This window comes from Rhineura floridana, chromosome 18 (genome assembly GCF_030035675.1).
Source record: "Rhineura floridana isolate rRhiFlo1 chromosome 18, rRhiFlo1.hap2, whole genome shotgun sequence".
Lineage (NCBI taxonomy): Eukaryota > Metazoa > Chordata > Lepidosauria > Squamata > Rhineuridae > Rhineura > Rhineura floridana.
The window spans coordinates 10,124,429-10,140,923 of NC_084497.1; the positions used below are offsets into that span (position 1 = coordinate 10,124,429).

At 45.0% G+C, this 16,495-nt stretch overlaps 1 protein-coding gene across 1 annotated transcript in view; it reads left to right on the forward strand.

Moving 5' to 3' along the window:
- The window catches only part of ELL (elongation factor for RNA polymerase II), a 63,190-nt gene extending 56,385 nt beyond the window's left edge, over positions 1–6,805 (forward strand). The window contains exons 9-12 of the mRNA XM_061600749.1: positions 1,576–1,642; positions 3,258–3,429; positions 3,934–3,978; positions 4,480–6,805. Coding sequence (XP_061456733.1) covers positions 1,576–1,642; positions 3,258–3,429; positions 3,934–3,978; positions 4,480–4,596 — 401 coding nt within the window. The 3' untranslated portion in view covers positions 4,597–6,805. The remainder of the gene's footprint in view (positions 1–1,575; positions 1,643–3,257; positions 3,430–3,933; positions 3,979–4,479) is intronic.
- The last annotated feature ends 9,690 nt before the right edge of the window (positions 6,806–16,495 follow it).

Genomic DNA, 16,495 nt, shown 5'->3' on the forward strand with positions numbered 1-16,495 from the left:
ATCCTCTTTTTGAAGCCATCCAGTTTGGTAGCTGTCGCTGCATCTTGTGAGAGCAAATTCCAGGAGAAGTACAAGTCTGTAGCTGCGTTACGCTGAAAGTTCTTTTGTTTTTTAAAACAACCTAGCATATAGTGCGGCTGTGGTTGTAACACGTTTGGGAAAAGTCAAAGCAAACTCTTTTTTTTCTTTTTGAACTCTACAAAGATGGGGAAGTAGAGGTGACCATTTGCTGCTTGGGGGGGAGCACCGTCACCCCACCTTAGAACCCCTGTTTTGCACATGAAAGGTCCTGGGTTCAAACCTTGACCCTGCATGTTAGGATCGCGTCTCAGGTGACGGGAAGGCTGCACAGTCAAGAGTGGACTAAATAGAATTAGATAGACAAACAATCTGGCCTTGCAGAAGGCCACTTCCTGTGTTTTTTCCTGCGGGCTCTCCAGACAGAACGAGACCTTTTTCATGTTGCCAGGCTGGCATGGGCAGTATGCCATGCTGCGCTTTGACTGTTCTGGGCTTGAAGTCGTAGCACAAACCAAGACCCTCCCAGGCATGTGGACACCGTCGGGTCACTACCCTGGGACATGTGGAAAAAGAGATCCAGGATCCCTTCCTGCACCTCCTGCCGAGTGGCTGCAGTTGCAAAAAGGCAGCTTTTTAATTAGGACTAACCATAATGTTGCAAACTTCTTGAGTTCAACACATGTCTTCAGTTGTGCAGAGGAAAAAAACCCAAGGACCCAGGAGAGAGATTTAGGGCCTGATGAAACGTCTCCTGCGGCAGTTTATAGAAGGCTTAAGATAGAATGGAGGAGGAAGAGCTTTCTTCATCAAGACATTTATAGCCTGCCTTTCTGTGATGGCGTTGCACTCGAGGCAGCTTATATAGAATATTTTACGCTAACAAATTAGAAACAATAGTAGGAGCATAGGAAGTCATTTTATCCTGACTCAGACCATTGGTTTCAGGCAGGGGAAAATCTCAGCCATAGCTGGAGATGTGCCTGGGAATTGAACCTTCTGAATGGGGCCTTCTGAATGTGAAACAGACACCTTTCTACTCAGCTGTAGCCATTCCCTTAAATATCTACACGTACGTTTGTTGCCAGAAGGTAGGCCAGCCTTCGCCACCCTGCTGCCATCTGGGTCTTTTGGGCTAAAACTCACATCAGGCCCAAACACGGCTATGCTGGCTGCAGCTGTTGGGAGGAATAGACCAAAAATGTCTGGAAGACACCAGATTGGTGAAGGCTTCTCTGGGGTGGAGTGCTGTTTCCTGAGTCTAACCACTTGGTGGCAGCCGAGGGCAACCCATATTCCATTTGGGGACCTGCTTCTCACGGTGCACTTAGTTCCCCCCCTACAGGCACTCGTATGGCACCCAGGCAGAGAGGCTTTGTTACGATTCTTGCTAACCCCTCTAGGAAGATTTCTTCCAGCCTGCACTGAGAGTCCTCACTATGAACTTGCACACCGCAGCGTTATAAATGCACCTCTTTGAAGACGGGTTTTGCAGCATGGCTCCAGGGGCACCAGCATCCGGACTGATTTCCCTCCCCTTCCTTCTCTGCTTTCCAGGTTTAAATGGGACATGTAACAACTCCAGTGTTCCGACATCAACATCGGAAACGCCAGATTATTTGCTGTAAGTGTTGACAGATCTGCTGCTGTTTTAAATGTAAGAAGAGCCCTTTGGGAGCAAAGGTCCATCCGCTTTTCACAGTGGACAACTGGGTCCTCCTCGTGGACTGGATGGGCCTTTGCTCTGATACGGGAAGTATGTCCATGCGTTCTTAACAATTTGGGACCTTGTGTGCAATCTTCTCTTTTTTCTTTTTTAAAACCTTTTTTCTTTACAAGATTTTTCTGGCTGGTGGGTTTATGCAAAAGTGGAAATGAAGTATGGCCCACAGCCAGAAACTGATCAACTGCCAGGATTGATGAGGCTTAACAACCTGATCCCAAAGAGCTGCAGCTGACTACTGGATTATTTGTTTGCTTTTGTTTAAATGCATTTATTTCTTGATTTCTTACTTGCTGTTTGCTAGAAAGTCCCCAGGGTAGGTTACAACAACGTATAAAAACAAGTTAAGCCATCACAATTAAAATGTGTAAAACTGTTCCAAACGAAACAGTATAAATTGAGCAAAAAGGGGTGGATCCCACATGCCCACAAAAAGTCTTGTCAAAGGCCAGAGTCAAGAGCTGCGCAATGAAGGCACCAGGCACATCTCTTTAGAAAGGGTGTTGCACAGTGGAAGGGCTGCCATAGAGAATGCCCTCACCCAGGCCGGCATTCTTCCCACTTCTTCAGGCGGCAGAACTACCGTGAGAGCCCCCTCTGCAGATCCTGACAGCCAAGAAGGTTGGTAGGGATGGAGGCAGTTTTTCAAATATTTGAGGCCTACGTTGTTGTGTAGTGGTTAAGGTGTTGGACTACGACCTGGGAGACCAGGGTTCGAATCCCCACACAGCCATGAAGCTCACTGGGTGACCTTGCGCCAGTCACTGCCTCTCAGCCTCATGAAAACCCTCTTCATAGGGTCGCCATAAGTCGGGACCAACTTGAAGGCAGCACATTTACATTTTAGGTGTTGAGGGTTTTCACTACTAATGTGATCCCAGAAACAAATTACACTGGACTCTTGGCCCTGTACAGCAAGGGTGGGGAACCTCTATGCTCCTCCAGATGCTGCTTGACTCCAATTCCCATTGCCATCTCTGACCCCGGCCACGCGGGCTGCTGGGAGTTGGATCCCAGCAACGGCCAAGGAGCCTGGCAGGTTCCCCATGTCGGCATTTGTTCTAGAAGTGAAATTCAGGCCCTGGAAATGAAGTCTCTCATTGTCAGGAGTGGTTTTTCTCTCTGGCTTAAGAGGAGAGTACTTCTGAGTACATGCAGAGTCATTCCCAAACGTGTGCCCTTTTTTTCCTGCGGCTTTGCATGAAAGCACCTCTGCTGGGTCACACCAAAGGCCAACCGGACGACATTTGGAGGTATTGAGATGTTCCGCCGCTCCAGGTGCCTGCACCACGCTGTATTTTTATTCTTTTAATAATGTTATTTGTTATTTAATTTTGTAAATTGTATTGTTTTATTGATATATTCCTGTACTGTGTTTTTCGCCACCTTGAGGGCCTTTTGGCCATAAGGTGGGGTATAAATAGACTATAATAATAATAATAATAATAATAATTTGTAGTTGGAGTTCTAAGCATGCTAAGGGAGGGGCCATTCATCTTTCCATTCTCCCTTCCAGCAAATACGGTGCCATCTCCTCCCCAGAGCAACGCCAGAGCTATAAGAACGACTTCAACGCCGAGTATGGCGAATACCGCGACCTCCACGCCCGCATCGAGCGGGTCACGCGGCGGTTTGTGCAGTTGGATTCTCAGCTGAAACAGCTTCTGCAGGGCTCCGAGGAGTACAAGGTGGGCAGATGGGAGTTTGAAACTGGGGGTCCATCTTGCTGAGTATTGTCTGCACTGACTGGCAGCAGCGGCTGTCCAGAGTTTCTGGCAAGAGACGTTCCCAGCCCTACCTGGAGACGCTGCTGGGGACTGAACCTGCAGCCTAAAGAAGCAATTGTTCTGGTTGGGGAGGGGGCTGTTTAGTATTTATTACTGCTTTATCATTCCTATACCACAAATTCATAATAAAATATATACATATCTCTGTGGTGTACAAAATGTCGATTAGAACCACAACATCATAACAAACGTCAAAGCAAAATGCGGAAAAGCAACCAAAGTAGAAAAATCGATCATCTGACAAGGAGGTTATCAAAGAAATAAAAAATTGGTTTTCTTAAGGTGGCTTCTTCTCAAGTTGCTGCGTCCCACTCATTACACGCTTCCTGCTTGATTTTCAGTTTGCTAGCCTTTTCAATGGTGCTACGGTTTTTTTTATCACCGGGGGTGTCTATTCTTTTTCAGACAATTCACGATCAGATCTTGCAAGAATACCGGAAAATTAAAAAAGTGAGTCTTGGTCACAATGAAGCAGATTTTTCCTCTGTGTCTCCTTCTCTCTTTTAGCAACTGAGAAAACTCTCAAGAAAGAAAATTTTCACTTTTAGCAGTTGAGAAAACCCCAGTTGGATTAATGGCAGACTGCTAGGGGAAACTGCTTAACCCGTCCTGATGGGGTTTGTAAGCTAAAAACATCTGGAGGTCACCAGGGTTGGGGAACAGCTTGGATGAGACATCTGTCATAATGGTTAATAACCTTTACGTTCAGAGGCAGTCTGTTCCAGAGTACCAAGTGCAAGAGAGCAATAATGGTGGGGATAGGCAATTACTTTCATGCCCTGCTTGTGGGCTTCTCAGAGGTTATCTAGCTGGTCACTTTTAAATTTGTAGAGTGGGGCAGTTGACTAGCAATTCAAACCCAACCTTGAGGCGTTTGCTTTCCTGTCCATTCCATACTAAAATTGTCCTCCCTCTTCTCTTCCCCCCCCCCATCAACATTTCTCCTTGCAGACTAACCCAAACTACAGCCAAGAGAAAAATCGCTGTGAATACCTCCACAACAAACTGGCCCACATCAAAAAACTAATAGCTGAATATGACCAACAGCAGTTCCAGTCTTGGCACTGAAATTGGAGCCTCAGAGCCTGCACCTACCCCACCAGTGGCAGATGCAAACCTGTGAACAATTTCCAAAGGAGAGGAAGAGGGAAGAGTTTCAGAGATTTCTGTTGAGAGCCAGGTGCTATGCTTTCAGGGGCCTGGTGGCGCGAGGATGGAATCCCAGCGAGAAGTCTTGTCACTTTCGCTGTACAAGCCCAAAGGGGGGTCCGGTGTGGTGTTAATCCTCAGCATTTTATAAGCGCTTTTTCTGTCTCTCTCTGGATATTAAAGACAATTAAAGAAAGGAAAGTTTGCTTATTTTTCAGTGCCAGCAAATGACACATATATATACACACACACACACAGTTGCCTATTTTTCATTCCCTGCCCCCATGGGTTCAACTTAGAGTGGAAATGGAGGGCTTCTGTGTATATCCCAATTCAACCGGCAGGCAGATTACCTGTGTCCCTGCGGTAGGGTTGGTGGATCACTAGTCCCTCCCCACATGCAAAGTTAGCCATATGCTGTGGGGAGCCTCAGCATGGCTGATCTCTCTTGGCCAAGCTTGTGTCCCAGTAGAGACACTTGTTTAGCTTTACCCAAGTTTTATATATATATATATATATACACGCCTGCCAGTTTTTGTCAATTGCCAATTTGTATATTTTTATTTTTAAAAGGTCCCTCTTCCAAAATGATGCCTTTGTCAAGACAAGTGTCCAGGAGCCTGGCTTCAGTGTTAGCCGCTTTGGTTGCCTCATTCATCAGCACCCTTAATCTCTGTGAGAAACGGGGGTGTTAACGGTTGGGGGGGATATTATTGTTCACTCTTGCTTTTGTCTGTGTGTGTGTGAACATCCCAAAGATGCACCACAGAAAAATAGTTTTAAAAGGGAGGTCACTTTAATTCTAAAGAGGGAGTTAACTTTAGCTCTGTTTTCAGGCAGGAGGGGGAAAATGTGCCAAAAAAGCACACACTGCCTCACCTCCAATTTTTGAGTGTGCAGTTATTCCTGCCCACTCAAGAGTGGCCACTTTTTCAACCTCTTCTGAAAGCCAGGCTCCTTTCCTTGCTCTTTAAAACTCGTCTGCCTTTCAGGAATCTGGGCCTGCTGTAATCTGAAATAACCTCTTGCAAAGCCCCTCCCTCCAATCCAGGCAATATAGCTTTGGGGAAGGGGGGGGGGTCTTGTCCTTTTTTAAAAAAAATTTGTGGCCATTTCAAAACACTGGCTCTGGGAAATGCCACATCAGAGCTCCACAGCATCAGCTACCAGGAACTTAAGAGTCGGAGAAATCCAGAAGGGTCATCCCAGGTGTTGGAGGAAATAAGCGTTTCCCGACAGCACAAAAAATGGGGAAGGTGAGATCAGCTTGACCCAAGTCCAGGAGATGTTTTCTCAAAATACAAAATTTGTTTTCCTTTTGTCCCTGGGATGCAGACACATCTTAGCTTCTGCTAGAAACTTTTATGATTGGTGTGGACCCTACCAGGAGCTGAGGCCTAAGCCTGCCTCATGAGTGGCTGCAGTGACTGGAGAGGGCCAGCCTGGTTCGGTGACAGGGCAAGATCCCATCCACCCAAACACTTCTTGTCGGAGGAATTCAGACTGGGCGCCTGCCTCTTGTGTCTGGTACCGTAGGAGTGCTGTTTAGGATCTCTGCCCATGCGGGATGGTTTCATCAGGACATTGTGAAGGCACCCACTTCTAACTCACCGCGGAGACAACAGTTCAGCTTTTGGCCACAAAGTGCATGTTCTCCTTCCTGTGACTCCCATTTATTCTGCAAGGATATTGGCATCTTTTGACGGTGATCCAAAATTCATGCTTTTACCTTAAGATCGGGCAGTTACTACAGGGTATCTGTCTGTAATATCGTCAACCTTGTATGACTTGGGAATCCACGTCATGGTGAGGATGGCACCAGAGAGGGGGGCCTGTTTTCTCCCCATCATTGAGTCAGTTCCCAAAACCTTCAAATCTCTGACCAAGATCAGCTAGGGGAAAATAAGTCTTCATTCCTCTAGTAACCAACAAAATTGTGGGTGGATCTGAGTTAATGATATGAGGGTTTATCTCAAAAACTGTAATTGTGTGTGTCAGGCAACTGAATATTTTTTTGGAGGGAAATTATTAAAAAGAAACGAGTTTCTGTTCTTTATATAATAAAACTTGTTCTATATAATATTTTTGCAAATGAGAGTTGGATACAAAGATATATTGTGTATATTACACGTGTGTGTATATATATCTATATATCTATATCTATATATATAGATATATATAGATATATATAGATATATCTATATACTGGGACTTTCTAGAAATTTGGAAATAGATATTTAATGACTATCCAAAAGGACAGAGAAAAAATACTGTGAGATTCCGCTTTGCTGCTTCTTTCTGAGACCGTGTTTAACAGAGCATAGTTTTTAACAACAATTTTACAAAATCATTGTTATTTACTGTTTCATTTCCATTTTAGCAATCTACACTGTTCTAGACAAACCTTTGTGCTTTTCGGGAGAGGAAGGCTTCATAAAAACCCCTTAAGCTGATTTGAATATGATCTAACTTATTCATAAAATGTTTTTTTTGTAATAATTGTATAATGGAGAAGATTCTTTGAGCCATGAAGTTGTTTACAAATATATATATATATATATTTAAAAAAGCTTTTTTCCATATTGTCAAAACTTACCATTTAAAAGCTACAATACAGAAAACTAAGCATCCAAGCCAAGCCAATAAAAGAGAGTGAAAAATCACAAGATGCTGTAAGTGATTTTATTTGTAAAAAGAAAAAACCAACATGTTTTAACCTGCATGCACTCTAGGCCTTCATCAGGGCTTAATTCAAAGTGAAAACAAATTTCAGAGCTCTCTCACAATACATTAAATATTTGATAATGCCTCCTATTCAACATATTGCCAAGAATCTCTAATATTTGTGTTTTTACTTTGAACCAACCCCTGATGAAGGCCTAGAGTGCATGCAGGCTGAAATGTGTTGGTTTTTTCACAAATCAGTTACAGCATCTTGCAGTTCTTCACCCTTTTATTGGTTTTACCATTTAAAAGTGGCACCAAGGTCCTTTTCTGCTTTCCTGGTTTTTTTAAAAAAGTTGGTTTCTTTTTTTGTACACAGAAAAAAAACAATAAAAAGACAAAACCAAGTATTGATTATTGTTATTATTTTGCAACATATAATAAAGCCATTGTATGGAAATAATGCATGTGCTTATGGAAGTCTCTCTTTATAATACTTTAATAGTACTTCGCATGTTTTAAGGCATTTTAGAGCAATTTACCCCAATCTTGGTACCCTCAAGATACTGGCCTCCATCATTCCTGACCATGTTGGCTGCTGGGAGTTGTAGTCCCAACAACATCTGGAGGTTGGGGGAGGCTGCTATCTAGCACTAAGATCATTTATTTATCATATTCCTCCATGAAAACCCTCTTCATATGGTCGCCGTAAGTCGGGATCGACTTGAAGGCAGTCCATTTCCTTTTTTCCCCCCCCTCAAGGGGACTTACAGGGTTCTCCCCCTTTCCATTTTATCCTTACATCAACCCTGTAAGGTAGGCTTAGGAGAGAATATAGTGCCTAGCCAAAGGTCACCCAGCTGCATGGCCCAGTGGGGTTTTGAATCTGGATTTCCCCCCTCCTAGTCTAACCACCATGCTTAACCTTGTTAAAGTACCTTGGTATGATTAGCCCCATATTGCAGATGAAAGGACCGAGGTCCAGGAGAACTAGGCCTCACTTAACTCTCCCTAGTATATTCATGGCACATTTCCTTATTCACAGCTCGGATCTAAACCCACTACGCAATGCCAAGCTTTATTTATGCTCTTTGGGATGTATCTAGTATCGTAGAGTGTTCAAAGCGCCACACGTGTCATCTTGTTATTCCTTAACAGTAGCCTTGTAAGGTAGGCCAATGTGAATAAGTACATCACACTTAAAGTTTTAATTCCTGCCTGGTGACTTCTTAAAATATTGGTAAGATGGGAAGAACTGTGTGGCATCCATTGTTCTACTCAAAGTTGAAATTAAAGAACATTACTTACATAGGTCCATTAATTTCAGTGGGTCTACTCTGAGTAGAATTTAGTTGGCTACAATCCAGGGCCTATGAAGGAAGGCTCTGCAGAGTTGTGCTCTCAGTAGGGCTGAGGAAGAAATTTGATTTGGTTTGCATTAAAGGTAAACTTGCCTAATTTGCATATTCTGAAACTACACAAACCAAAATACCTCCATTAGCACTCCTCCAAATTTTGTAATGCGGAAATGACACGAAAATGCATTACATGAGGTGAAAATGTTTAGCAAAGATGTTTATATTAGGCAAAATTGCATAAAAGAAATATTAGGATAAATTGGTACTAAAATGCAGATAGATTTTCATGAAGACTTCAAAATCCAAAAAAACAACCGTGCAAATGTGGAGAAGTGAATATAAGGTCTGAAAAGAGTCATTTATTTATTATTTGATTTATATCCCATCCTTCCAGTAGGAGCCCAGGGTGGCAAAAGCACTAAAAACACTTTAAAACATCATAAAACAGATTGTAGAATATATGAAAACAAAACATCTTTAAAATCTTTTTTAAAAAGGTTTAAAAACATTAAAAAGCGATTCCAACACAGACGCAGACTGGCATAAAGTCTCAAAAGGCTTGTTGAAAGAGGAAGGTCTTTAGTAGGATCTGAAAAGATAATGGATGGCGCCCGTCTAATATTTAAGGGGAGGGAATTCCACAAGGGAGGTGCCGTCACACTAAAATCTGCTTCCTGTGTTGTTCGGAACGGACCTCCTGATGAGATGGTATCTGCAGGAGGCCCTCACCTGCAGAGCGCAGTGATCGACTGGGTATACAAGGGGTAAGACGGTCTTTCAGGTATCCTGGTCCCAAACTGTATAGAGCTTTGTACACCAAAACTAGAGCCTTGAACTTGGCCCAATGACTAATGGGCAGCCAGTGCAATTCTTTCAGCCAGCGGGTGACATGTTGGCGATACCCTGCCCCAGTGAGCAGTCTCACCGCTGCATTTTGCACCAGCTGCAGCTTCCAGACTAACCTCAAGGGCAGCCCCACATAGAGAGCATTACAGTAATCCAGCCTAGAGGTTACCAGTGCGTGGACAACAGTGGTCAGGCTATCCTGGCCCAGAAATGGCCGCAGGTGTCTTACCAGCCGAAGCTGGTAAAAGGCACTCCTAGCCGCGGAGGTCACCTGGGCCTCTAGAGACACAGATGGATCCAGGAGCATCCCCCAGACTAAGGCCTGCTCTTTCAGAGGGAGTACAACCCCATCCAAAGCAGGCAGCTGACTAATTCTCTGAACTCAGGAACCACCAACCCACAGCATCTGTCTTGCTAGGATTCAGTTTATTGGCCCTCATCCAGCCCACCACTGAATCCAGGCACTTGTCCAGGGATTGCACAGCCTCTCCCGATTCAGATGTTACAGAGAAACAGAGCTGGGTATCTTCAGTGTACTGCTGACACCTCGTCCCCAAATCACCTGATGACCGCTCCTAAGGGCTCCATGTAGATGTTAAACAGCATGGGGGACAAGATGGTACCCTGTGGCACCCCACAGCACAACTGCCAGGGGGCCGAAGGACAATTACCCAATGCTATTCTCTGAAAACAACCCTGGAGATAGGATCAGAACCACTGTAAAACAGTGCCTCTGATACCCATCTCACCAGGTCGGCCCAGAAGGATAACATGGTGAATGGTATCAAAAGAGATCAAGTAAAAGTAACAGGGTCGCACTCCCCCTGTCCTTCCAATAAAGATCATCCGTCAGGGCAACCAAGGTCGATTCAGTCCCATAACCAGGCCTGAACCCAGACTGGAATGGATCAAGATAATCTGTTTCATCCAAGCGTACTTGCAAAAATGAGAATCAGGGAAACCAGAATTTGCAGATTTGCCGATCCCTGGCTTTCAGCCACGTGGGGAGGGAAGTGGGCAGAGATGGAAATTTACAGCAGGGTTTGGATGGCAATCCCAGCCTTTATTCCTCTCCTCATTGTCCCTGGAGGGTGTCGCTCGCTGATTTATTTATTTTTAATTCAGTGGAACTATCTGTGCTGAATGCTGAAGCAAAGGTGATTTTTTTTGTTGAAAGAGGTCCCTGGCTTCTGAGCTGAGGCAGCTCTTAGCTCAAAAGGTTCTTTTGGGGAAGGCAATTGAATGGGCCTGTTTCTTTCTCCACCTCCCCTCCATGGGGTAGGGCACCCTTTCCCTTTCTGTCTTTTCAGCAGCTTCCACTTCTGAGCCAGATCCCAGCCACAGAATCAACCAACAAGATGTGTTCAGCGAGTCCGTCTCAGCGTTTCCAGTGGAAATTTACCAGCATGGGCTCCCACGACCCTGATCTGCCTCTTATTATCTGGAAAAAGAGGTTCCTCAGTAGCCCCTTTCATGTGTGGTCATAGCAACAAAGCAGTGTTACTTTGGCGGCATTTACGGTTTTGCACGCAGGATGGTTTTGTATCGATGCAATTTGTAGACCGCACATCTGAAAAAGTCCTCTGGGCAATTTACAAAACAAGAAAACCAATCAAATGCATGAACACAATGCAACAACCAATAAAGCAATTTACAGCACAAATATAATAAACTCAGAGGGTTGTCTCCCAACAAAGTTTTACTCCGACTACGGAAATGGAAATGGACTGCCTTCAAGTCGATTCCGACTTATGGCGACCCTATGAATAGGGTTTTCACGGTAAGCGGTATTCAGAGCCTGAGCCCCCCCGGCTATATATCATTTGCAAAAAAAGTGGGGTGGGGGTGCCATAAAACTAGCTTGCCACAGTTATAATCCAGTCACAAATGACTAACTTGCTTCCAGTGGAAAGGAACCCCCATTCTCTGGTTTCTTATCAGTTGGCAAAAAATCAATAAAAGGTTTCCCTGAGGCCTAGAATCTTGCTTTTAAAAACAAATGAAAGAAAAAGGCAAGGTTCTTGGCATTTTTGCCAGAAAGGTCACTTTTTTCTTGTCTTTTTTATTTTTAGTTTTTAGAGGGGGAAACTGGGGCACCTTAGAGACTGGTTGATGGCCTTGCTTGTAGACCTCTTTGGCTCTTTAGATAAGAGTCTCCTCTATGTATTTCTGCCCTTGAGAGGCTGAAATTTGCAATCTCAACACTCTGTGTGTGAGAGGTTTTGGGGTGGGGGGAGGTGGGAGGTGGGAGGAAGATCCAAGAGGACCTACAAATCCAGCAGGCAGCTGGATGATGCCCCATTTTTGCCACCTCTTCCAAAAAGATCTGGGAAGGGGCTGTTGGGGAGGGCACCGCTCTCTTTTGCTCTCTGTCCATCTCCATCCCTCCAGGCTCTCGGCCAACTAGCAGCACCAAGCGTTAAATGTACACTACGAGCCAGTGGAAATGTACCCACTTGGCATTGCTAGGCATGAGCAGACAAAGAAACGTTACTTCTCTTGCCCCAAATCTGCTGAGCTTAGAGGATTCCAGAGTCTGGATCATCTTGTTCTATATTCAAACACTGTGTAGTTTGGGGGAGAGCTGAGCGGAGAGGGACATCATTTCCCAGCACTCCCCAACACCCCCACGTGAAAATGTGCTTTTGCTGGCAAGCATTATGTGGGAAGATTGTGGGGTGTGTGGCTGATAGGGAGATGATATGTCTCCCAAGAGCTGGTCAGCATGTTAAAGGGACAGAGGAGAATTAATGGATGGACCCCAGATCTCCTCTCACTCCCCCACTTTTTTAATCTTCAATTTTTATTTTGCTTAGAGGGCTTTTTGCTGAAAATCAGCCCACATATGAATCGGTATGTATAAACCGGGACATCCAAATGTTTTGCAAATTTCTGTCGTCATGTGCCAGAGCAGCAAATTCCAGCCCGTTGTGAGCATGTTGTGTTCATTTCATGCACACTTTGTACATAAAATGTGCACCTTTTTCTGTACAGTGCACGCTCTTCAATGCTTTTCAACGCATTCCTAAATCAAACATCCAGTAAAATACATATTTCTGTGCACTGCAAAATCCTGAAAAGGGTGTAATCTGACTGGTAGTTCTGCTCCAACCCAAAAGCGACTTTGGGAGCATCAGATCCGAGTTTGAGTATCATGTGAGGGTGAGGAAAGGCCTCTTTCTTTTTCATCCTGGCCTGGGTACCCTTTTGGACAACCTTCTAGGGACCACGTGCCAGGGTTGGATAGGGCCAGCGGCAAAAGAGAGCAGAGCAACATGTGTCCATTTTACCTTTGTACAGTAGGCTAGTTCCTACACACACCCCTCTATCCTCCACTATTCACTCCAGCCCCTTCGTCATTCTGGCCGCCCCCTTTCCCAGCCTCCGAGCCACGCCAGCTTTGGAAGGCAATGCACCTTGCTGAAAAATGCAACGGGTGAATAATTCGGCAGCAATCCTCACCCTGCAATACCTGGGTGTGAGCCCCACTGAATTCCCAATGACTTACTTCCGAGTTGATGCGATTAGGATTGCACTGTGAAGAAGGAATAAAATTCAATAACGAAGGATTTTTCCCTTTTTCTTTGCATCAGATGATGTAGTTTTGGATGAGATCCCTGCCTTGGGTAGATCTCAGGCTGAGTCAACCTGAAGCACACTCACCCCTGAATTTCTCCTTCCCATCCGCTTAAAAGTTGTTGCTAAGCAACCCTGGTCCCTCTTGAACTATTTCACTGAAAAACACTTAATGCCACTTGTGGATTGCTCAAGAAAACAGAGCGAGGCAGGGAAATTAGGGGAAAAAATAGGACTTCTGGGCTAATGTGTTGTTACCTTTCATTCTCTCCATCACCACCTTCTGGTAGTGCGTCTGTGCACTGTTAACCTGTGGCAGGTCAAACTTCAACAGGTGAAGTGCTCTGGAATGGTGCAATTTCAGCCTGCTGTGCAATGGGGGGGGGAGGAAAAAGGGGCAGCTTAATAGCCAAACCAGGTGAGAAATCTCTTTATGAAAAGCATTATGCCGTTGTGTTTCCAATGCAAAGCAATGTGTCATTTGCCCTTAGCGAAGGGGCTAAGTGGCAAATCAGAAGTTGGGTTTGAATTTTGCCTGTGCAATGAATTGACAATGTGGCCGCAGGCGACTCTTTCTTCTCTCTCAGCCACCTCTGCTATGAGGGATAATGACGCAGGGCCAACCTCGCAGGGTTGTTCTAAGGATAACGACTCAGTCAGGCGCAATGGCTTCACCTCTCTTTGCTCAGAGGCAATCTACCTGTCTATCATTTATTTATTTCGAGTCACCAGATTATCGCAAAACAAAGAGTTTAACGTACAGGTGACCATATTGTCCATATAAAACAGGGGTGAGAGAACCAGTGTGGCGTAGTGGTTAAGGTGTTGGACTATGACCTGGGAGACAAGGGTTTGAATCCCCACATAGCCATGAAGCTCACTGGGTGACCTTGGGCCAGTCACTGCCTCTCAGCCTCATGAAAACCCTATTCATAGGGTCGCCATAAGTCAGAATTGACTTGAAGGCAGCACATTTACATTTTTAAAACAGGGGCGGGGAACTCGGGCCCAGAGGCCAAATGTGGCCCTTCAGGTCTTCCTATCTGGTCCTTCAGATCCTACCTAGACCACGCCCCCTCAGCCCACACCCCTCACTGGCCCCACCTCTAGCAATTTTACCTGGCTGGTAAAATCCTTGAGCTGTGATGATCATACCCCTTGCTTAGAATCATAGAATAGTAGAGTTGGAAGGGGCCTATAAGGCCATCAAGTCCAACCCCCTGCTCAATGCAGGAATCCAAATCAAAGCATTCCCGACAGATGGCTGTTCAGCTGCCTCTTGAAGGCCTCCAGTGTCGGAGAGCCCACTACCTCTCTAGGTCATCGGTTCCATTGCCGTATGGCTCTAACAGTTAGGAAGTTTTTCCTGATGATCAGTCGAAATCTGGCTTCCTGCAAGTTGAGCCCATTATTCTGTGTCCTGCATTGTCAGACGACCGAGAAGAGATCCCAACCCTCCTCTGTGTGACAACCTTTCATGTACTTGAACAGTGCTATCATATCTCCCCTCAGTCTTCTCTTCTCCAGGCTAAATATGCCCAGTTCTTTCAGTCTCTCCTCATAAGACTTGGTTTCTAGTCCCCTGATCATCCTTGTTGCTCTCCTCTGAACCTGTTACAGTTTGTCTGCATCCTTCTTGAAGTGCGGAGACCAGAACTGGATGCAGTATTCAAGATGAGGCCTAACCAGTGCTGAATAGAGGGGAACTAATACTTCATGCAATTTGGAAACGATACTTCTCTTAATGCAGCCTAATACAGTGTTTGCCTTTTTTGCAGCCACATCACACTGTTGACTCATATTCAACTTGTGATCAACGACTTGCTGGGATCGAGGATAGAGAGTCTGACGGGCCACCCCCACCCCTGGTATGTGGGAAGGCAGCCTCCAGGTGAATAAAGTTCCCCACCACTAAGGAAGGCTGGAGCTCAGAATCTGCTGTGCACACTGAAGGTCCCAGCATCAGTTCCTGGGCTGGGCATGTGCCTGTCTGAAACCCTCGCAAGCCACTAGGGTCAGCACTGCAAGGCAGACACTACAAAGCAAGCATTGGGGACACAGCATGAAGTAGCTTCCTCCAAAGCTAACTTTGACAGAAGTTATCTCAGACCCAAATAAAACAACGCAAAACAGAGACTCGCCTGGACCTTTGCTGGCCCTTTCAGAACATTTTTTGCCCCAAATTTGACAGGATGTTAAAATAAAATAAAGCCAAAATGAATTGACTTGAGCTAGAACACAAAGATGTCAAAGTCGAATGATTCTCGAGAGGGGAGGACGTTTTAAAGAAGGGGACCGCTTTCTCCAGAAGGACAAGGCCATGGTGTTAAGCACAAATTGATAGGGATGGAATTGTGGGGAAACGGCAGGGGTTTGTGGAGAGGGAGGGTGACAGGTTTTTGTAAGATACCCGAGTCGCTCACCAGTTCTGGAGAAAGGGTGGCCACTGGTCAAAGGGATGTTGTCTAGGCTTTTGACAGCATTTTTGCTGTTAAGATTAGAGCCATACAACAATGGAACCAATGACCTAGAGAGGTAGTGGGCTCTCGGACATGTAACTGGCCAATTGCCAAGAAAATCCAACACGGTCACATTTGACTTCAAAAGAGGAAACTTCACAAAAATGAGGGGATTGGTAAAAAGAAAGCTGAAAAACAAAGTCCAGAGGGTCACATCACTCGAAAATGCTTGGAACTTGTTTAAAAACACTATATTAGAAGCTCAACTGGAGTGCATACCGCAGATCAGAAAAGGTACCGCCAGGGCCAAGAAGATGCCAGCATGGTTAACGAGCAAAGTCAAGGAAGCTCTTAGAGGCAAAAAGTCTTCCTTCAGAAAATGGAAGTCTTGTCCGAATGAAGAAAATAAAAAAGAACACAAACTCTGGCAAAAGAAATGCAAGAACACAATAAGGGATGCTAAAAAAGAATTTGAGGAGCACATTGCTAAGAACATAAAAACCAACAACAAAAAATTCTATAAATACATTCAAAGCAGGAGACCATCTAGGGAGACGATTGGACCCTTGGATGATAAGGGAGTCAAAGGTGTACTAAAGAACGATAAGGAGATTGCAGAGAAGCTAAATAAATTCTTTGCATCTGTCTTCACAGTGGAAGATATAGGGCAGATCCCTGAACCTGAACTAACATTTGCAGGAAGGGATTCTGAGGAACTAAGACAAATAGTGGTAACGAGAGAGGAAGTTCTAAGCTTAATGGACAATATAAAAACTGACAAATCACCGGGCCCGGATGGCATCCACCCGAGAGTTCTCAAAGAACTCAAAGGTGAAATTGCTGATCTGCTAACTAAAATATGTAACTTGTCCCTCGGGTCCTCCTCCGTGCCTGAGGACTGGAAAGTGGCAAATG